At 45.5% G+C, this 22,339-nt stretch overlaps 1 protein-coding gene across 1 annotated transcript in view; it reads right to left on the bottom strand.

Annotated features, from left to right (window-relative positions):
- Positions 1–22,339, bottom strand: part of CACNA2D3 (calcium voltage-gated channel auxiliary subunit alpha2delta 3) — an 867,979-nt gene that overhangs the window by 162,206 nt on the left and 683,434 nt on the right. Inside the window, exons 22-27 of the mRNA XM_059161213.1 lie at positions 21,197–21,242; positions 20,941–21,038; positions 18,378–18,471; positions 15,303–15,398; positions 9,837–9,958; positions 7,144–7,224 (exon numbers count right to left, since the gene is read on the bottom strand). Of these exons, the coding sequence (XP_059017196.1) occupies positions 7,144–7,224; positions 9,837–9,958; positions 15,303–15,398; positions 18,378–18,471; positions 20,941–21,038; positions 21,197–21,242 (537 nt within the window). The remainder of the gene's footprint in view (positions 1–7,143; positions 7,225–9,836; positions 9,959–15,302; positions 15,399–18,377; positions 18,472–20,940; positions 21,039–21,196; positions 21,243–22,339) is intronic.

Here is a 22,339-nt window from a genome sequence, read left to right as displayed (position 1 = left end):
GGAGTCTCAACTTGCTGATTCAGAATGCACAAGCCGGGCATGAGGACTTGTTATCTGAAAATTCTGCCACTGATTTTTGGGTGGAGGATACGCTGGAGCTTTTGATAAGGTTTATAAAAGGACAGCGACTCCTGGCAGTGAGTATCCTGGGGAGTTAGCACACCGGGATCCGGTTTCTCAAAACTCTGGGCTATTTTTATTCCTGGAACAGGAATCCTTACCGTGCCCCCCCTCCCTGCCTACGGTGGTATGCGGAGCAGCTGTTCTATGTGGCGACTTGAAATACAGCACAATTGGCAGCCCCGCCATTAACCCATTTCTGTGATGTTTGCTATTGTCAGTCATACTGGCTTAGACCTCTTTGTGCTCTTGCATTGTTGCTATTTGTCAGCTTAAAAAAAAAAAAAAGCAGAAAACCAAATACCAAACACATAAAAAGCCTCACCTCGTAGCTGACATTTAGAACACAGACCTGCCTTGGGTGCCCCACCTCTCCCTGGGTCATCTGCCAACCTGCCTGTTGGTCCTGCTTCAAGATCGCACTAAATACCCCTGACACCTGAGATGCTCATCTGTGTCTCACAGCACCCACCTGGAACGTGGCTACAACATGCAGGAGAGATCTCACTCAAGATTCTTGAAGTGGTTCCGTCTGCCTGGAATGCCCTTCCCACGGATCTGGGCATGGGGGCTGCATCTCACCCCCTGCAACGCGCTGCTCAGGTCAGGCCTTCCCTGACCTGCCCCAACCTTCCCAGGCTGGAGAGACACAGCTCCACCACACAGCCAAACAGACATGGGTGAAGTAGAGCACGCATCTCTGCCTTTGCCACAGCCAGCATCACCTCCTCTCTTTACCCTTATCTGTTTTCTTCTTTAAGATTTTAAAAATTTACTTACTCATTTGCGCGTGCGAGAGAGAGAGAGAGAGAGAGAGAGAGAGAGCGCGAGCGAGCGCATGCGTAGGGGGGCGGGCCTGAGGGCGAAGCGGACTCCCCTGCTGAGCAGGGAGCCTGATGGAGGACTCCATCCCACCACTCCGAGATCATGATTGGAGCTGAAGGCAGAAGCTTCACTGGTTGAGCCATTAGACGCCCTAACACGGTCAATTTTTTAAAGTATTTACCACTCTGAGGCCCTTCTTCTCGCCCCCCTCCTCCCATTTCTCCCATCCGGGCAATACGTGTCTGTTTCTGTGCATCCCGCACAAACGGAGCTCTCCATTGGCAGCAGCTGGGTCTTTCTCAGTGTTTTCGGGGAGTGCTGTGGCCTTTGAGTGGGAGGATTCTTCGCTGGGCAGCTGTCACCCCAGCCTCCAGGTGCGACGCCATGCCAACAGCGCCCTGCTAGTCTATCAGCCAACAACCCTCCAGACACTCGGCAATGACCTCGAGGGTGCTTGTTCCCAGCTATGTCCCCAGCACTAGGTCCACAGTACGTGCTAGATTTACATGTATTGAAAGATTTAATTACAGAATGAAGAAATGGAACAAGATTTTTTTTTTTTTATAAATGGGCCTATAAGGGAAAACATTTTGAATCTGAATTTTTTTTTTTTAAAGATTTTATTTGTTTATTTGACAGACAAAGATCACAAGTAGGCAGAGGCAGACTTGGGGGCGGGGGGTAGGGGGCAGCAGGCTCCCTGCTGAGCAGAGAGCCCAATATGGGGCTCCATCCCAAAACCCTGAGATAATGACCTGAGCTGAATGCAGAGGCTTTAACCCACTGAGCTAACTCCTTGAATTTGAATTTGAATTTGAAAGTGCTAAAAGTTGGAGTTTGCCTATCGTTTTCTCAATTTCTCCCCTACTGACATTTTGGGCCAGATAATTCTTCATGTTTTCAGGGTCTGTCCTGTGTCTTATAGGATGTTTAACAGAATCCCCGACGTCTAGCCACTAGATGCCAGTAGCATCCCCTCTTACCCAGTTGGAACAAAAATGTTGCCCCGGGCTACCAAATGTCCCCTGGGTGGGATGGAATTGCCCCTGGTGGAGAACTACTGGTTTAATGAGTAAGTATTCATTTTTGCCAAGATGAAATACTCCTATTGCTCAGATCTGACAAACTAGAAGCTTAGCCACGCAGATTAACAAGTATGCAGTAATTCCTGCCATACTAGTTAGCTAGTATGCCCCAAATACGTGAAATGCCACCAAAGGAATATTATTAATCTGATGACTTGCCTACAACATCTTGCCAACCATTATTCACCCATTTCTAATGAAAGGTTCATATTAAGCAGTAGACTCGGTTTAAATATCACATACCTGACAATAGCTAGTGGCCCACAGTGTTCATCTGTTCCCTAATTAGCTGGTTAAAGTGAGATCTGTCCCAACATCAAGCATTCCCCTTCACTGAACTGCCTAGAATTATGCAAATGAGGCCACATCACCCCATTTTCAAATTCCCCCCAATGAATGGATTTAATGTCTTTCTTTTTATTTTTTTAAATATTTTTTATATATTTTTATATTTTTATGTTTCTTTTTATTTTTTAGCATGTTTCTTTTGAAGAAACAGACTGGCATATCAGAGCTCCCCCAAATTTACAAAAAATAATTGAATTTTACACTTTAAATAGGTGAATTTTTGGTGTGTAAATCACATCTCAAAAAAATCTGCTTAAAAAAAAATTGCTTCCCGGGACGCCTGGGTGGCTCAGTTGGTTGGACGACTGCCTTCGGCTCAGGTCATGATCCCGGAGTCCCGGGATCGAGTCCCACATCGGGCTCCCAGCTCCATGGGGAGTCTGCTTCTCTCTCTGACCTTCTCCTCGCTCATGCTCTCTTTCACTGTCTCTCTATCAATAAATAAATAAAATCTTAAAAAAAAAATTGCTTATGTAGGAAAACAATGCCTCTAGGGTCTCTCTAGGGTCTCTCATAGGCTTTTTTCTTTTTTTTTTTTTTCGCTGCTGATGAGATTAGCTATCCTAAGCATCCCTTCAACACTCAGACCTCAGAAAAGACATTTACTGATGCAGAGATAACTACTGGGCCAGCACAGCTGCCATTAGGTTAGGGCACTATACAGTTCTTCTATTCCTTAAAATATCCATAGTGGTCTGTGTCCGATTACTAGGGCATGGATTGGAGTTGTAGCTGCTGACTGTGCCTCTTAGAGTTTTTGTCAAATACTGTGTTCCCCTTGTCTGGACAGTAAAATTCGCACTTACGTACCTACACAGGACAGAAGAAAATGAAGCCCATCTCCTGTGAGTTATTTATTCTGCCACAATCTTTGACAATTTTGTCACATATCAATCTTTGTGCTTAGTACTGGGAATACAAAGATAATCGCGAGTGCCCTTGCCTTTGGAGAGTTTTTAAATTTTACTTAAGAAATCCACCTGGAACACTTGTAGAAGAGGTTCTAGATTCTGATATGCTAAAATTTACATTGTAAAGCAAATGCAAAAAAAATCGAAATTTATTATCTGTTATTTAAAAAATCCTGAAATCTGAACTTCATTAGGGAAAACCGAGATGCTGTATTGTGTATTTGTCAGAGTGAGTCCAGAAGGAGAACGGGGGGTGGGGGGTGGACAAATGATCCAAGGAGGGGAGAAGTTCCCCGCACAGTTCCACCTTCCCTGGGGACTCAGGTCTTCCCTCTGTGCATCTCTTTTTCTCTCCATGTCATTTCTGTCCTCTCGTGGTAGAAGCAGTCTTTGGTCCATAGGGCCCAGTCTCCCCATTAAGAGCATGGTAGAGAATTAACACATGATCTACATGACTTATGGAACTCAAGTCCATAATAACTAAGTGAGGGCAGAACAGGTTTCTACAAGTTCAATTCATTTTATAAAATTCTTATTGAAGATCACACCACCGTGCCTCGGGCACTCTATAGGGTTCTGTTTTGAGTGACGGGAGAGGAAAAGAGCGAAGTCTTTGACTTCCGCGACCTTCTGGATAATTGTCCAGCTTTTCTATTCACCTGCCCTTTGTGGACATGGCTTTAAAAATAACTGCTATTTTACAGGTCTCTAGGGGAGGAAGGGAATGGCATTGTGGAGCCTGGTTCTTGAACTTGAGTATATCTAGAGCTCCTGGTAAAAGAAGGGGATCGGGAAATAGTGATAAATGAGTCAATGAATATGCTGCCTACTTGAAGATAAAAATAGGTCACGCCAAATCCTAGCATTTTTGTACTTTTTCATATTCTAATTTTTTTTTCATTTTATCCCCAAATCAAGCCAGAGTAAGGTGAGGGAGGCAATGATCCTGATCTTATTTTAGATAGACCTTCAGAGACCCCAGACCACACATTTAGCTGGTGACAGAGGGAGAGACAAACCTATGTGGACTTTATAGTCTGAAGTTTGTGTTCCTAGTAACAACATAAAAATGAATGAGGGGCCTGACACTCACAGAAAGTTCCAGGGTTCTGGAGAGATTTGGTAGGCCAAAGAGAAAGTCCTACCACCTCTTCCATTGCAGTGGGAAAGCCATTAAGAAAATCCAGCACACTAGTGGCAGCTGGAAAGCTGGCAGGTCCCTCAAGAGAAGGACTGCAAGCAACGTCCTCGGCCAAGAAGATGGATGGGGCCCATTTATGCACCAAAGGCTGACGCACAGATGGCATCCTGCCCAGTTGGACTGCCCTTTCTTCAAAGATGTCATTGACAGATGAGTATCTACATGTTTTTGTTTAAAAAAAAAGACAACAAGAAAAAACGAGAGAAAGAAAGGAAAAAAAAGAATAAAGCAGAAACAAAACAAAACAAGCAACTCTTTCAGTCCCAAACACACACACACAGAGCCAATAAACACGAGAATGCCAGATCAGGCCTGAGAGAAGCACAGGCCTTTCAAAGTCATCCTTGATACCTGTTTGCAAAGTTGTACACCTTTCCTTCCAGAGACATTTCGATTTAACACAAGGATTTCATTGAAACCCCAAATTACTGCCAGTTGGCTATTTTCCCTCTGCTGTGGGAGGCACACTGGTGGGGGCAAGCCTGCTCACATATTCAGCTTCCCTTGCCAAAACAAGGCTTCTTCCCCAATTAAAATGACCTTTTTTTTTATTTTAGAGGAGTAAACAATGTCTACTTAACTTGAGGAAAATACACAGAAGAAAGTTACTGAACCTAATCACACAGTGACATGATGGGTGAGTCAGAGTCAACAGCAACTGCGGGGAGAGCTGGAGAGGCCACTCTGCTCTTGGAGACGGAAGGGTCCTCCTCAGGTCATTGCCTTCATGGTGCCGCATCCCCAGCGGCCTTCAAGAGCAGACCGATCAAATCTGTTTTACTTACGTCTACCAAACATACTCTTCAAAAGAAGGTTAATCACCACCAGTTTTGAAAGCTAAGTATTAAACACAGTTCCTTGGGTAACCTTGCTTCTTTGTCTTGCTCTATAATTATCTTCTGAAGATGGGGACCGGCTGATGCACACTGAGTAGCAGTAAACAGCAGGATCTCTCTTCCACCCACTCACGGTTGGCCAAAGCATGTCTCAGGACCTGCCTGTGGTCTCTGGGCAGCCATATCACTCCACAGTAGACCAGTTTAGATCAGCAAACCATCTGGAAAACTCATGTTCTCCTCCACACTACATGCACAGTACCAGGCCGAGTTCCCATTTCACCCATACTCAGCCAGACATTTATGAAATAATAGGTGTTTGGAAACATTTGAGCTGGGTTTGCCAGCCTGGACTGGGGTGGCTGGGCTGGGCACGGTGATCTTACGGCCCACACAGAACATTCTTCACGATGACTGAATCAGAAATCTAACGAAAATGTTTTCAGTAAATTCCAAACAGACGCATAGTCACTTTGGTCAGACCATGTCTTTGACAGCTGCTGCGGGAGTGGCCCCAATCCAAGGAGATAACAAGCCTCCAGAACGAGCTGGAAGGGTCACCCTAGGGGTAAGCAAGGCTCACCTCCTTTGAGCAAAAGTAAACCCTACTGAGTTCGATGACCCCATCTCCTACTTTCTTCTTCAAGGAGATGCTAGGTGACAAAATCTGAAGACAGCTGCCGTGAATCCCCAGAGTCCTTACCTCCTGGCTGATTAATTACAGGTCTGTCTAGTTCAAGAGGCTATACAAGTCAGATACGTAAGACCGTCTTCCTTCCCCTATCCAACAAGCCAGGAATACCCAGGGCAACTGCCCCCAGCTCTTTCAATCCCTACTAATACAATTAGGATGCGTAGGCTAAGTCAGAAATAAAGTGGGGAAAAGAGCCCAGTGTTTCCCAGCCAGAGAACAACCACTTCAAACATGTCTGCTCCATTCGTAGTCCTTCCCACAAATATTCACAGTGTGCAAAGACACAATATCTGATGTTCAATGTCCCCCTACAGTACAGCTCATTCAGGGAGGCTTCCCAGAAATGGAACAACTCCCTTTAGTAAATCGAACCAGCATCACGATGGTGCTTGGAGGGTCTTGCCCATCCCGTCCACCAACCAATGGCTCCACCAATGTCAGAAATAGACGATGCGCCGGACAAACTTACAGACTCCATTTTTGTCATCAGCTGTCCTCCAAGGAACACTTGGGGGCAGTTTCAGACCCTAGGTCAGTCAGTCAGACCCTAGGTCCGACTTTTGGTCAGGCCAAAAGGTCAGCAACGAAAGCCCCAGCCACCACAGACATCTACTGCCACCCTTGAGAGTGAAAGAGATGGCAAAAGCCAGAGACAGGATTTCTTTGACAACTCAAGACTACCTCATGAAACATTTCAGCTTTCTCCTGGTCCCAAACCTGGCGCTTGAATATACATCTAACTCCAATTCCTTAGCAGGAGGAGAGGGGTGAAAATCTCGGGCTCTCCACAGAAGGCACATTTCAGCTCTGGAGCTTACTTTAAACGAGCATGCTGCCTACGTCCAAGAAATTCTCCTCTGTGTATACCAACAGTTTCTTACTGGCTCAGAGTTGAAGGGGAAGGGTGCTGGGAAAGATTCCCGTGGTTCCATCCAACACAGTCAGCTGTCAGAACCTGGAGTTGTAATGATGACACCAAGCTAAGAAAGAAATAATTTTTCATTTTTGTTTCCTTTCAAAACTTACTCTGTGAAGAATGGACACACCGTGTAGAAGCAGTTGATTGGCCAGATTGAATGGAGGCCATGCTTATTAAATTAATTGACTAAAATCCATCCTTTACCTGCCACCACAGGAGATTTCCGTTCATCCAGGAGCTGGATGGAGGTACTCGCTGTCACCACGTTGCTTTTGTTGACGATTCCTGAAAGAAGAGAAACCATCACGACAAAACAAGAGAGAGTCGCGTGCACAGGTTAAGAGGATAATCCTATTGGCCTATGGTCACCAACTCAGCAGAGGGTACTGGTGCTTGGTTCCCAGAACCCAGAGTAGACCAACTCTGTGAGGCCACAGGTGCTGCGGAGACAGTCTTTTCAGTTAGGGGAATTGGTGTACCGAGTTCTGACCACTGCAGTGGGTGGGGATGTCCAGCCTCTTTACATCAAAATTATTACTCACCCTTGGAGGGAACACATCTTTTTATGATTTGTGGTTCCTAATTACAGTGTTTACTCTTGTCAGTGACATATTTACACTGCTTCTCTGAATACAGCCGTGGAGGGCTCCATGAGATAAGGTTTTGAAATGGTTCCACGCGTCGGGAACTTCAGCTCTCATTTGTTGGTTATGACTTTACTGACTTATAAAATTCTAATTTCAAGCTCAGTTTTTCTTAGCAAAACCCATTCCAATCAGAGATAGACTCAGAATGGCATCCCCGTTTCCAACTTTTATTAATGTGGTAATAATATGGCATTACTACTAAGAGATTTTCATTTACTAACAATGATGCTAATACCCATAAATTAAAAGACACTGAGCAGAAATCTCAAACCTTCTGGGTTAATCATTGTTAGTACAATGCTTGCCTTATAAAAGGTTTTGAGGAATGGGATCCAGTTGAATTGGGAAACAGGGAGAAGGCAGACCTGAATCTGAATATACTTATGACCAAAGCAATTGAGAATTTTCTCCTGGCTCAAGTCTAAGTAGTAATAAAGACTAGTTTCTTTTCCAGTGCATACAGGTAATCAAGACACAGTAGAAAATCTCTTTAAAAAATGAGGAAGAGCCCCACCACAACACTTGAACTTAATGTTTAGCATCCTCTCCAAATCCAAAGGAAGAATGAAATCTCCTAAGGTAAGTCATCCTTAACTTTACCATGAACAAGGAAAAGTCCTCTTGATTATAGGATTTCATTGAAAGTTCAATGAAAATCCCACTTGCCGAAAACCAACTCTACACCAGTCCCAATTAACCAGAATTTGTTTTACTCAGATGTAAGTTTCTATAGGGAAAATGGTGAAAAGTAACAAAGCAAATATACACAGGGGATGATTGCTCATAGCTCTGATTTCCCAAGGCTCCTTCTCCCTGTCCAGCTTGGAGCAAAACCCATCCTGTGAGAAAAAAGGATAACTTGATGATTCCAACCCAATTCTAGCAAGTCAAGTTCTATTTTCTTCTTAGAAGACCAAGAAAGAGAAAGCATCATGACATTACATGATAAAAGAAGACCTGGATAGGTTTGCAGCAGAATGAGAAAGTTCACTGTCTCCCAGTTGATATTTTTTACAATAAAGCATCATACAAACAAACACAAAGAAAGAGCTTTAGTCACCTGGACATTTGTCTATGAGAACACACACGTGTGTGGGTGTGGATACAAAGGAGTAGACTCCAAGAATCTCGATCCTGGAAAGAATCCAAGATAATCGCTTCTAAAATTACACCTGCTCAGGGAATTTCTACAGTAACATTTAGCCTTTCCTTGACCAGCTTCATTAATGACCCTCTTCCTAATGAGTCTATTCACCTAATTATTTGAGAACTTTGGTCAACATGTCTTCCACAAACTTTTTGAAAGTGCTCTTTCTGAAGATGTGTTCATTCATGGAAATGAGCGACATTAAGAATCAGGGAGCGGACTTCGACACGAAGCACTAGAGAACCCCCCATTAGGGTTGATTTAGGAATGTTTGCAGAAGACTAAGTTGAGAGGCTCTAAGATAAAACATAAGTATAGTTTGAACAGTCCAAAGCAACCCAAGCTTATAGAATTAGGTCTTATCCACCTCCAAAGTTAACTACAAAGCATAGTCAGAGTCTTAAAGAAAATGGGCACCAAAAAGTATCAGCTATGAGAGATAAGAAAAAGCCAAGGGCAATTAAAAACTATTTTCAGTTTGTTTTGCTTCTCAACCTGGTTGAAATAAGATGGTGTTCAGTTCTTTTTTGGAGGGAGGCAACCTTAATTTTTTTTTTTTAATATTATAAAATCTCAGGACTAGAAAAATCACTGGCTACGTGCTTTTCCTTGGTCGTAACCCTCTGTCAGGAGAGCACAAGGCTACACACACACAATCTCTAAGCCTTCCCTTCTGCATGTGGATCCGAATCAATTTAGTTTCTGATGGGGGAATTGTGGGCCTCCAAAGTAGTGTGACTCACTGAAGGTTCTGGCAAAGGATGTTATGCCTCCTTGAATCTTCTCTAAGTGGGGCCATAACAACATTAAAAAAAATCTACTGAGATGTCTGTACTCCAATTCCACACAGTAAAAAAATACCCGTCCTACTTCCTGAAACAGTTTTTGCACACTCTAGTTAAGCAAAAGCTCCATTTTACTTGGGGTCGTTATACTTATGGGACAGGTCGATGGTTCACTGCTTGGCCAATATTCAGCATTCACTGTCAAGACAGAACTTGCCTCGCTCCAGCATTCAGACAGCTCCCCTACACCCTGCATGCAATGCCTGGGTCAGCAGGACCAGACAGACAGACACCCCCACCTCCAACAAGGACACCCACCTGTGCTGAATGGGATGGAGTAGACGAAACTCCCAGGAATTTGCTCAGCAGCTCTTCGGTACCAGAGAGGGAAATGGTCTGCATTAAAAATGTTCTCCTTGTCTCCAGCTTTCAGGAAGTCCCTTGAAATGGAAAGGAATAAGAACACATCAGAAAGCCACAGATAACCCAATTTAAAGATGAGCAATGTACCTGCATAAACAATTTTCCCCAAAAGACATACCAGTGGCCAACAGATACACAAAAAGATGCTCAACACCACTGGTCATTAGGGAAATGTAAATCAAAAGCACAGTGAGATATCACCTCCCACCGGTTCGGACACTGTCATCAAAAAATAAGGGATAGCAAGTGTTGGCAAAGGCAAGAGAAAAGGGAACCCTTGTGCACTGTTGGTGGGAATGGAAACTGGAGCAGCTACTGTGGAGAATAGTATGGAGGATCCTCAAAAACTTAAAAATAAGACTACCGTCGGACCCAGCCATTCTGTTGCTGGGAATATGTGCAAAGGAAACAAGAACACTTACTCAAAATGATATTTGCTGCTTACTGCAGCATAATTTACAACAGCCAAGATAGGGAAACAGTCTAAGTGTCCATTGATGGATGAATGGAAAGAGAAATGGTGGTACAAATACACTCAATGGAATATTACTCAGCCATAAAAAATGATAGAGTTCTACCATGTGCAACAACACGGATGGAACTTGAAAGTATGACGTGAAATAATCAGACACACAAAGACAAATCCTGTATGAGCTCACTTATACGTGGAAATGGAACACAAAGAAACACAAACAAACAAACAAACAATACCCCCCCCCCCCAAACTCAGAAAAAGAGATCAGAGTTGTGGTCACCAGAGGCTGGCAGTGGGGGCAAGGGGAATTAGAGGATGGTGGTGAGAAGGTCCAAACGTCCAGGGATAATGCAGGTGGGTCCTTAAGGCTCTCATGACACAAGGAGACTACAGCTAACACGGCAGCAGGACCCACAGTCAAGGTGTGAAGAGACGAAATCCTAAGAGTTCTCGTCACAGGGGGATTTTTCTCCTGTTTGTTAATTTATCTTCATGAGATATGTTAAATCAACCTACTGGGGTGATCATTTTACCATATACATAACCCAAACCATCATGCTGTACATCTGAAGGTTTTACAGTTGTGTTTGCCAATTATTTCTCAATAAAACTGGAAGAGAGGAAAGGGAAGGGAAGGGGAGGAGGAGGAGGAGGAGTTGGGGTGAGGATCCTGGCATCACTCAACAAGGAAAAGCCAGATGCCAACGCGTCCCAGTCACCTTTTTTTGGGTAAAAATGGTGTAGGCTTCCAGAACCCCAGCCTGCCTTTCCCAGTGCAGAGGGAACCTTACACCATGCACCCCAAATTACCCAAATGCCTTGTAGAACTCCAGCAATCAGACTGCCAGCGGGGGAAATGATTTTTCCTAGTATATCTAGTGAATGGACGATCTTAGCATCTAAAACAAGCAAACAATCAAAGCCTCCAGAAATCATATCCAAAGATAAAGGAATTCAGAAAGCTCTGTCTTGCCTTAAAATTCACACGTGATCACATATCCTTGGGAAGAGCAACCTCTTAAGTAGATTTTTTACTTTTCTTAGAAAAAGTGTAACAGAGGTAGGAGTTGGCCATGTAGAGATCCTTGCCCTCTTCCTTCCTCCCTGACCTACTCTCCAGACACACATACCGTAGGACTCAGGGGAGGAAGGTCTGCCTGGCTATCTCACAGTCCGCAGAGGGCTTGCAGGAAGGGAGAACAATCAGGGGACAGTGTGTGTGCAGGGAAGAGACCACTCATGAAATCAGAAATGGCACTACTTTCTATCTAGCATTTCGCAGTGCGGAGTTGGATCCCACAGACAAGGGAGACAAATACTCAACTATTCTACATTGTTACAGCATGGCTGAATTTATATGCTAAGTTACAATTATTTGGTTCTTGGAAACTACTTGAATTGGCTTCTGATTCAGGAAAACTTTCTGTAGTTTTAGGGTATGGCCAAAGAGTGGTCCCTTGATCTTTTCCTAAAATGCAAAGCTCACTCCCAGAAGAAACCCATACCATTGGAGGCCACCCTTAAAGTTCTTAGCATGGACATATGCCTTGTTTTAACTTGCACTACAATGTCCTAATTCCTCTCTAAGGATAGAGACCTTATTTTTCTTGACATTGCCAGGGCCTGGCACTCATCAGACACTCATCGTATGCTTAATGATCACATGATAAGTCAAATCTCATATTCTTTTTTTTTTTTTTTAAGATTATTTATTTATTTATTTGACAGAGAGAGATCACAAGTAGCAAAGAGGCAGGCAGAGAGAGGAGAGGAGGAAGCAGGCTCCCTGCTGAGCAGAGAGCCCGATGCGGGACTCAATCCCAGGACCCTGAGATCATGACCTGGGCCGAAGGCAGCGGCTTAGCCCACTGAGCCACCCAGGCGCCCCAAATCTCATATTCTGATACGATCTCCTCAAGTATTCAAAGTGGTCCGCGACATCTTTTCTAAACAGGATTTCTCAATTCTTTCAAATTTCCTCGTCCGGATGGCCATGTTCCCATGTAAAGGTTCTCTGCTGTCATTCAGAAGACCATTTGTGGAGTCGTGAGCGGGGCTGAGATGGTGCACAGACCTGAATTATTCTGACTGTGGGGCATGGGAAGTCCCAGGACTGAGGTTATAGACCAGCTCCCCCTGGCATGGATCCATTCAGTGGTAATGCTTTCTGATCCTAAAAGCCATAAGACTCACAAACCCTGAAATGTAAGCTTTTGCATTTTTTTTTTTTCTTTACACATGAGATTCTTCCTAAACCTGACTTGGACAGGTGTGTGAAGGAGATTCTACTGCCCAGCCCCGGGAAGAAGGGACAGCCGCCTCCCACACCGCACCATGCATTTTCACTTGCGATGGTCCTGTTCAATGACGGGATACATACAACCGCGGGGAGGAAGACACGCTTCTCATTCAGCAGTTAACGGTGCTACACGGAGCCCTTTTCCAGGCCCGGAAGGTGGGAAAATAGCTTAGACTGATGGGCACATTTGAGGACAGGAGGTGATAGGCTTAGAACACTGCATAATGAGGGCCCAGTGCTTGCTGCCCACGACCAGCCCCTGCTTGCACCCAGGGAGGCCAGCGGGAGTCTGCATTGCTCCATCTCCATTGGCTTTGGTGTTAACAGCAGAGGGTCTGGTTGCCAGGAAACCTTGCGGGTTCCTGACAAGTACCAAGCAGTGATTCCTCTGGGGAGGAGAAAAGCCTACTTCTGGATACTAGGGGTTCTTGTGGTGGTGTGTGAGACAGGTTGAGTCTCTGAGTCCCATTTCCTCATGTAGAAGTTGGGAAGAAAAAATACACTTACCACGATTCTATCAGAGTTACGGAACACAGGCTAGAACTGAAAATGGCTCCCACAAGTATACGGGATTCTCAGAGCTCAGGAGCTCTGGTTGGGTCTTCATGAATGCCATTTGCCACTGGGGTGGCACAGTTGGTTAAGGGTCCAACTCTTGATTTTGGCTCAGGGTTGTGAGATCAAGCCCCGCGTCGGGCTCTGCGCTCAGTGGGGAGTCCCCTTGCGATTCTCTCTCCCTCTCCCACTGCCCCACTCTCCCCTCCCCCATGCTGGCTCTCTCTCTCTCTCTCTCAAATAAATAAATCTAAATTTTAAAAAAAATGCCATTTACTTGAATGGGGTAGATAGGTACGAGACCCTAAGACAACAGAACTGGATTCCATTGTGCCTCTATTATAAATATATATGGACACAGAGAGGCACAATATGCCACAAGATGCCTGCATATGAACCAATGGTATCAGTTTCTTGAAGACGGAAAATGATCTCATCCATCCAGATATCCAATGACTACTCACTCTGGGTCATAGTAGTAATGTCACAGGGAGCAGAGTTAACCTGTACCTGCAGGTATTTTTAGCTTCTCAACATGGCTCTACGTCTATAGTTTTTTTGATGCTCACAAGAACCCAGGGAGATCACTACTGCCATTTCTTAGGGGCAAACCAGTGGGTCGAGCCAGGTGCTCTCCACCAACAGTCCTGAGTGTGATCTACAGGTCAGACCAGCAAGGTGTTCTGTTTTGTTGTGATGGTGGTTCTTCTGGTTTGTCTGTTTTTAATCTCAAGACAAACAACAGCCTTTCTCCTGAGCATGAGAAAGTCAGTTTCTGTGTTTCCTTCTGTCTCTCTAGGTCCCAAAAGGAGAAGGTGATGTGTGTCTCGACACTTCTAGTCCTTCTAAGAACTTGCCCTCTGGAAAAACAATTGGGCAGAGCTAAAGGGCTAGAGAGGGCTTGGAAAAAATTGAGTCACGACTGCAGCCAACCTCCTAAATGACAAATCTGAGATGCTAAGAAAGAGCAGGAATTGAAAGCCAGGTCACAAGCCATCTCCAGATCTACTGATACATTGTTTACCAGACTTGGTTTATAATCTCATGTGGTTGCAATCGGGGTCTCGGCTAAGAGCACTGCTGAACAGGCCTTGCAGGGGCAGGAGCACCTCCTGCTCAGGTGTCCATGGGGCCAGCCCCTTTAAGATCGGTGGCTGGCCTGTGGCTTCATTATTCACCCCCAGGTATCCCTAGGTCAGGGTGTGTGAGGTCCTATGGCGATGTCTGAACCCTCCCATCCATACTTGGCAAACTTTCTGAATTTTGGACTAGATTTGTCCCTAGCCTAAAACTGCCTCTTATTTCAGAGAAACAAAACAACACAAAGAAACTGAGAAACATTAATAGGGTCAGAAAAGACTTCCCAAGCTCCCTCCTGCTCCGCTCCAACACCAGTTTGAAGTGGTAAGACCCTGATGTTCAATGTAGACACAGAGGCTGAGCAGTGGTTTCCAAGGGCATCTGGGTCCTGGACTCGGGGAAGCCCAGCCCGCTGTCCATCTGGGTCTCTTTGGAAGCACAAGGAAACGCTGTCCCACCAGACTGCCCACTCCCGGGTGTGGGGCTCCGCGGCCCTCAGGCCCACGCAGAGGCTCCGAGGTTTATGAAAGCATATACACAAACAAATAAACAACAGACTTGAAATCCTGATTCTTGGACAGGCAGGAATGCCTCCGCAGAACCGCGAAGCAGCTGAATGCCCTGGAGCCGTTCGTCAGGAGTCCTCCTCCTGGCTGCTGCCCCAGCCGCCCCACCATCGCCAGATCCTGCAATGACTCACCAGCGCGGGAGAGGACTCCAGGACGGTGGACAGAAGCCAGCGAGCGTGTAGAACAAAGGGTTGTGGAAAGGCCAACAGGCAGGTGAACACACACACTCGGGCCCCCGTGGTAGAACAGAGGGGGAACAATGTCAGCAGGCCCGGGGCGGCCTGAATTTTATTTCTACAGTGGAATCCAGAAACACAAGCATCCCTTTGAATTTCCCATTTCAGCGGCTCCCGGGGCCCCTGCGGAGGAGCCTTCCTACTTACTGATTGGTGAGCTGCTCAGCCCCGACGAACAGGTTGATCCTCGAGAGGCCGGTCCGAGTGCCGAGGAAGGCCACCTCCACGCCCTTGTCAGAATTTCTGAAACACAGCAGCAGACAACGGGCTGGGGGAGAGGGCATGCTTCCAGACAGTGCGCAGATAATGGCTTTTGCATTTTAAGACTCATGGAATGTTGGATGAAATAGCAGTTTTGAAACCTGAACTTTTAAAAGAAATTATAGAAACACACCCACACAGATGTGCACATGCACCAAGGACAGAAGGCAAACTCACCCCCCACAGAAGTTCTGTGGTAATTCTTACACAAAAACTAAGAGCTCCTTTGGGGCGTCTGGGTGGCTCAGGGGGTTAAAGCCTCTGCCTTCGGCTCAGGTCATGACCCTGGGGTTCTGGGATCGAGCCCTGCATCGGGCTCTCTGCTCAGCAGGGAGTCTGCTTCTCCCTCTCTCCCTCTGCCTGCCTCTTTGCCTACTTGTGATCTCTGTCAAATAAATAAGTAAAATCTTAAACAACAACAACAACAAAAACCCAAGAACACCAAAGCACCATGAGAGAATGCATGCCCAGACTAAATAAACACACTATCTGAGGGTTCTGGGTGCAACCTCAGGACAGTAGGCTGGAATGGGAAAAACTTAAAGGAGAGGATGAAAATGTTTAGAGGAAGCTTTTTGCATTGACCGAATAAATCGAATCTTATTAGTGGAACCCGTCATTAGTGACCATAGCAACTTAGCCACGGAATCCAGTCTGCAGGTTCTACAGCCTAGAAATGTCTAGGACCTGAATTCTACACCATTTCAGGTCACCATCTTATACCTTCTACCAGAGCATAGACTTAGTCTTACCACCACCCCCAAAAAGATGAGTAAAAATATGGTTTCTTCAAATGGCCCTGTAGGATACCATGCACAGGACCCCTAAGAATGGCCTTCTCAAAGAAAACTTATTTTAAAATTAAAAAAAAAAGTGGAAGATATTTTCTTCCACTTTCAAGGCAAACTGTATGTTTGAGCAAGTTCAGGATGTTCACAATGCCCGCCACTTTTTTGCTTTTTCACAAAAAAGCAAATGGTCCTTGTCCATACATACAAAATTTCATTCTACGATGAAAGTATGGAGAGAATACTGTTTCTTGACTTTGCCTCCCTTCCCTAAATGCTAGTAGCAATTTCACTCGAAGCACTATCCATGTCATCTTTAATATAAGATAATTTGGTTTCTTGATCTTTGATGGGAGTCAAAGTGGCCAATACTACCTTTTAGTGTTTAAGGGGTGAATAAAAACCAACACTATGCATTTGTTTCTGTTTGCAGCCTACCCAAATTGGAAAGCCAGGCTGTCCAATCAGTTACAGATGTGGACTACAAAGTAAGCTACCATTTTGGAAATCTTTAGCATGTGTTAGGAGTGAATCAGCAATCTTTGCACAGGATTCTTAGTTTCATGAGAGCTTAAAAGAAACATTTCCACATCCACCAGAGAATGCAATTGCAGGAAAGATTCTGATTCTTCCCCAACCTACCCAGGGAATAAGAACCACATAGGTAAGCAGTCCAAGGACACCTCCGAGTATAATAAGAATGGTAATCTCTCTTTGGGGTTTCAGACTCCCGGAGTAAACTGCCTGTCTTACATCTCCACTTGGGAGGTTTGAGCTTGCAATGTCTAGAAGAGAGCTCTGGACATGCCTGAATATCCCAAACCTAGTCTTCTTTCATTGTCTCCTGTCCTAGGAAATGGAACCATCATCAAATCGGGGTTGGGGGGGCCAGGGTGGGGGGTCTCATTTCTGAAGCATGCCACAAGAAGATCTTTCCTCTTTGTGCCCCTGCCTTGGTCCAAGTGGAAAATCCCTTGAAATGCTCTAGGAGATTTTATTACTGTTCTTACACCACTAAACTCTATTCTTCGCATAGCAATAGAGGGATATTCTTTAATGATGCAATAATGATCATATCCTTCTTAAAATCTTAAAACGTCTTTCTTAAAACCATTCAATGACTTTACAAAACTCATAGCATAGAATCCAGAATCCCTCACCTGACTCCCGAGGGCCTGAGACATCTGGCCCCTCTACGACCTCATCTCCCTACATCTTCCAGTTTACCTTCTATATTTTAGTTCCGTTGGCCTTCTTTAAATTCCTCAAATGTGTCAAATACTATTGTACCTCAGGACCTTTGCACATGCTGCTCCATTTTCCTTAGAATGCTCCCCAACCCTTGAACTGGTTTCGGCCCAGAAAAACCTTTTTGTCTTTCATCTCCACTCTAGGCCTTGTCATACTCTATATGTTCCTATACTTCTTTCAAGGTAGTTATCACAATTCTTAATAATCTGGCATACTACACACCACAGACACCACGATGGCAAGGACTATGTTTGATTGCATTAGCTCCATTTCACCAACATCTAGTCCAGTGCCTGGCTTGCAAACAGACACTCAATCAGTCTCTGATGAGTGAGTGAATGAATGAATGGATGAACATGAATGAATGAATGAGAACAGAATGAATGATAGATACGATAGAAGAGAATTGACAAAAGGGAAAGTGAAGAAAGGAATGGAGCCAAAAGCCTTTGATAACAATGACCATTGCCCAGCCCCCTCTCCCCGCATCCTCCGCTTCAACACTAAAACCACAGGGTTATATCTTGACACCCTCATGAATCAGAGATCCTACTTTCCCATCCTTCTTACAACCCAGCCTGACCCCAATCCCAAGTTCCCTCCAGACTGTGAAGCAGCAGGAGCCACGGCAGGCAAGAAGCTAAGTGCTCCTTCTGCCTCCTGCTCCCTGGGAAGCACCCCCCCACCTCAGCACACCAAATTTCATGTAACGCTAAAACTCAAATTATATGTCAAACCCAGGAGCTTGCCACCCAAGCCCGAGCCGCTAATCTGCTGGAGCTCTTGTGGTTTGGAGCTTTGGGGAAAATTAAAGCACTTTAACACCAAGTTCCTAAAACAGTTTAGTTCTTTAAACCATAACCATATTTCGGACGGCTTGTGGGGAAATGACCATGAAAGGGGGACACGTGCAAACACTTACTCAGATTTGTTGAGGGCGAGACTGGTCCAATAGGCTTCAATGGGAGCGCTCACCACGGCATCGAACAGGACCTCTTGTATCAATTCTTTATCACCTGTTGGGAGGGGCAGACTTGAGAAGATGGCTGTGGCTGGGGTCCCCGCGGGGGGCACACGAGGGGCTCGCCTCGCTCACTTCATAGGAACTGCAGGCGGCTTTCTCCCACTTAATGCATTTACCTCCCACCAGCTGAAAATACGGAACAGTTCTGACACCTGATAGGCCAGCACCACAGGGGCCCCCAAAGCGTTCGAGGGAGATGACGGTAAATGGATAGTCTCATCGACGCAGTAGTTCGCGCCGCAGACTAGCTTGCCTTAGAAATTCGCTCTGTTTGTCTCCATTTCTGTCCTCTGTCATAATCTGCAGTTCTTCCAGGGCCCTGCTCCCATCATTTGTCAGAAGAGGAAGGGATGTGATAATGAAACACTCCTATTTTGTGATTCCTTCCATTTAGAAGGTTCTTGTTGGGACACCTGGGTGGCTCACTCAGCGGAATGTCTGCCTTCAACTCAGGTCATGATCCCACGGTCCTGGGGTCGAGCCCCGCATCGGGCTCCCTGCTCAGCGAGGAGCCTGCTTCTCCCTCTCCCTCTCTCCCTGGCTTGTGCTCTCTTGCTCACTCTCTCTCTCTAATAAATAAAACGTTTTGTTTTTGTGGTTTTTCCCCACCCCAATCTAAAGTGGGGTATCTGACCCTATCCAAAAGGACTCTTGCTGGCGATGCTAAGGAGTCTGGGAGGTATCAGGAGTCCAGACCAGGGGCCAACTAATTATCACTTCCTCCGTTCGGCTGGTGTCCCACAGGAAGTGGCATTTTGCTGTAAAAGCAAACACTGAAAACAACTCATCATCAGAAAGACAATGGATAGACTGAAATAGTGTTTTGTAGTGGGATACAGGAGAGTAATCCAAATAAATGCATCAGAGGTAAATGAGCAGCACATAAATCTCAAAATGCCATGTGTGAAACACAACTTGTAGAGCAATACATATATTATACCATAGGTAATACAAATAGTATACCATATATAAATGTTAATATGCAAAATAATGAAAATAATGGTACATCCTGTTTAGAGATAGCTATAGAGAGAAAGTAACAGTATAGATCCGTGGGAGGTAAGAGACCAGTTCCGGGTGGGGGTGATTCTCTTTGGGAGGCAAATGGAACTGTACTCGGGGGCTTTAATATTATCTGTAATGTTTCATTCCTTTAAAAGTACCCAAAGGACTTTGGTGAGTGCTGTGAAGTGTGTAAACCTGGTGATTCACAGACCTGTACCCCTGGGGATAAAAATATATGTTTATAAAAAATAAAAAATTATATCAAAAAAATAAAAAAATAAAAGTACCCAAAGGAAATAGGGCAAAATATTAAGATTTCATAAAGCTGAATGGTAAAGGCAAAATTTTAATATTATCTCTATACCTTTGTTTTCTATTTATTTTTTATTTTTTATTAAACGTTTTAAAAAAGATTTTATTTATTTATCTGACAGAGAAGGAGAGAGAGAGGGCAAGCACTAGCAGGGGGAGCAGCAGAGGGAGAGGGAGAAGCAGGCTTCCCGCTGAGCAGGGAGCCTGACACAGGGCTCGAGCCCAGCACCCTGGGATCATGACCTGAGCTTAAGGCAGATGCTTAACAGACTGAGCCACCCAGGCACCCCTGTACCTTTGTTTTTTAAATATGCCATTCAGACAGTCTAAGAAAATGAAAAATGAGGCTTATGTGATGTTCATCTGATCTTTTCTCTTCTGGAGCCTGTGCCAAAAAGTCAATCCATTCCACAGAGCTGTAGTTTAGAAGCTAGATGAACCTCCCTGCATCTCTCACAGGGCTGCTGTGGGGATTCTGTGAGGTAATACCCATAAAGGACTGCACCCATCACTAAGGAAGTGGTACTGGGTAGGGGTAAGAACAGCTGCTGGGCTCACTGATGGCCAATCTCTCCTTGACCAGACTAGCTGCTGGAAGTCATCTGCCCGTCCAGGGGCTGCTCGCGCACTCGATGAGTGTCAGGATGGCTGCTCTCTCCCTGACCCCTCTGCACCAGCCACAGGCCATTCCTGACTCAGTGAGTGCCCTCAAGGGCCTTTGGTAGGAGCACAGGCAGCAGCCTATATGCCTTGGGAGGCAACACCTCAACGTGGTGATCCCGCTCCAGAGAGAACCAGACCTAGAGTATGGCCCGAGAGGAGTCCTATTTCCTGCCCTCATCTCTCATTTGTAAAATAACGGAGTACATATTCACAGTTCCTTCCCAGTGATAACATTTCTATGCTACTCAGGTGCTCGACTAAAATGGTCCAGTAGAGGGACAAATCCAATGCGAAGGGTTGGACTAGGATTGGGGGTTCTGTGTAACTTTCAGGAGCCCTCGCTCTTCCTCCTGTTCCTACAGGAAGCGGACATTTGGGTGGCTCTGATGGGGCTGATAAAGCTGAGGGGAAGTGTGGTTTTGAGCACCGCCCTCCTACTACGGCTGCATACCCAGACAGGACGTGTTAAAAGCACACTCACATTGGAGCAGAGGTTCTTTGCCTTTGAGGTAGAGCTTAATAGCTTCTAATTGAGACAGATGACGGTGCTCCGGGTGTAGGTCAGTGTTGCAGTAGGACCTAAGGCCATGACAGGGGCCAAAACAAGAACACAGGAGGATTTGCTACATCACCTTCCTTTGCCTTTGAGCCAGGAGGGTTTGGAAGGGGGTACAGAGGACTCGAAATCAAAGACGGCAAGCAACACCCGTGCTGATGAAGGGTGGTTTCGTGCTTACCATTCATCTGCCAAGGACACGTCAGGGTGTTCTAAGTCATGCAGGCCTGGAGATCAAGGAGAAAGGGTTAATGAGTAAGGACCACCTGCATGGGTCACCGACAGCCCTTATCTTCTCTTGTGCTTCAAGTGTTTGAGGGACTGGCCGCCGAGAGCGGTGATGAGTAGGCATCAACCCCAAAGAGATCCGGCTCTGCAGGCGGGACTCCAAACAAAGGAAAGGACGCGGAACTCTCTCCCCGCTTCCATCTCCCTCGCCCACCACCTGGAGCCTTCCCAGGCGGAGTAACCCAGGAAAGGCTGAACTCTGTGAATGCACAATACACCAGCGAGTCCAGGAGACGAGCTTAGTATGATGGTGCAAACACTGATGCTGGAGCCCCGCCCAGCCCGTGCAGGGAGCTGGGCTGGGCCTCTTAACTCAGGCGTGAGGTCAGCAGGTTACTTTGTTTTTCCACATGTGCAAGTTTCTTCATGTGCAAAACAGGAATAATCAAAGTCCCTAACTGCTGGGTGGTTGTGAGGGCAAAACGATAGGTTGAACGATAGGAAATTGCCAAGACTCAACTGGTTTTGACCAGGAAACATTGCTAGTTGTTACAGGATCCTAAGTAAAAATGAGCCATGGGTCCACAAAGGTAGCTGGGACCACTGGGGTTTGAAGGGAATTGGGGAGTTTTTAACAGAACATTCTAGACCACTCTAACTCTGTGGAATCACTTTCTTTCATTATAGCTTCACCTGAAATCACTTTGAAGGTTCATCGGCAGACGCACACTTCTGAGTAATGACTGCGGGAACTTGGATGGTGCGTACAGCCTGTTGGAGGGAGTCAGGGTTTCCCAAATGGCCCACGGTATGCCAATTTCCTCCTCAAATACAAATGTATAACATAAATAGCAAAACACCAGACCTAAGATTGCACACTCCTGCCTGATTTTATAGGAAGGAGGGAACACATTGGACAGAATATCATCATATGGGAGCCAAGTGTCATTTCCTGGCTCCAACACCCACTGGCTGAATGATTTTGGGGGTGTCATTTCAACTCTTTCAGTTCGATTAGTCAGAAGTTGGGGATTATAGAGCCTAACCCATGGACTCCGTGAGAGGGTTAAGTGGGACAGTGATGAGTCCCCAGGGT

Source organism: Mustela lutreola, chromosome 2, assembly GCF_030435805.1.
Source record: "Mustela lutreola isolate mMusLut2 chromosome 2, mMusLut2.pri, whole genome shotgun sequence".
Classification (NCBI taxonomy): Eukaryota; Metazoa; Chordata; class Mammalia; order Carnivora; family Mustelidae; genus Mustela; species Mustela lutreola.
The sequence above is the reverse complement of the archived record's forward strand: the minus strand, read 5'-3'. Positions and strand labels throughout refer to the sequence as shown.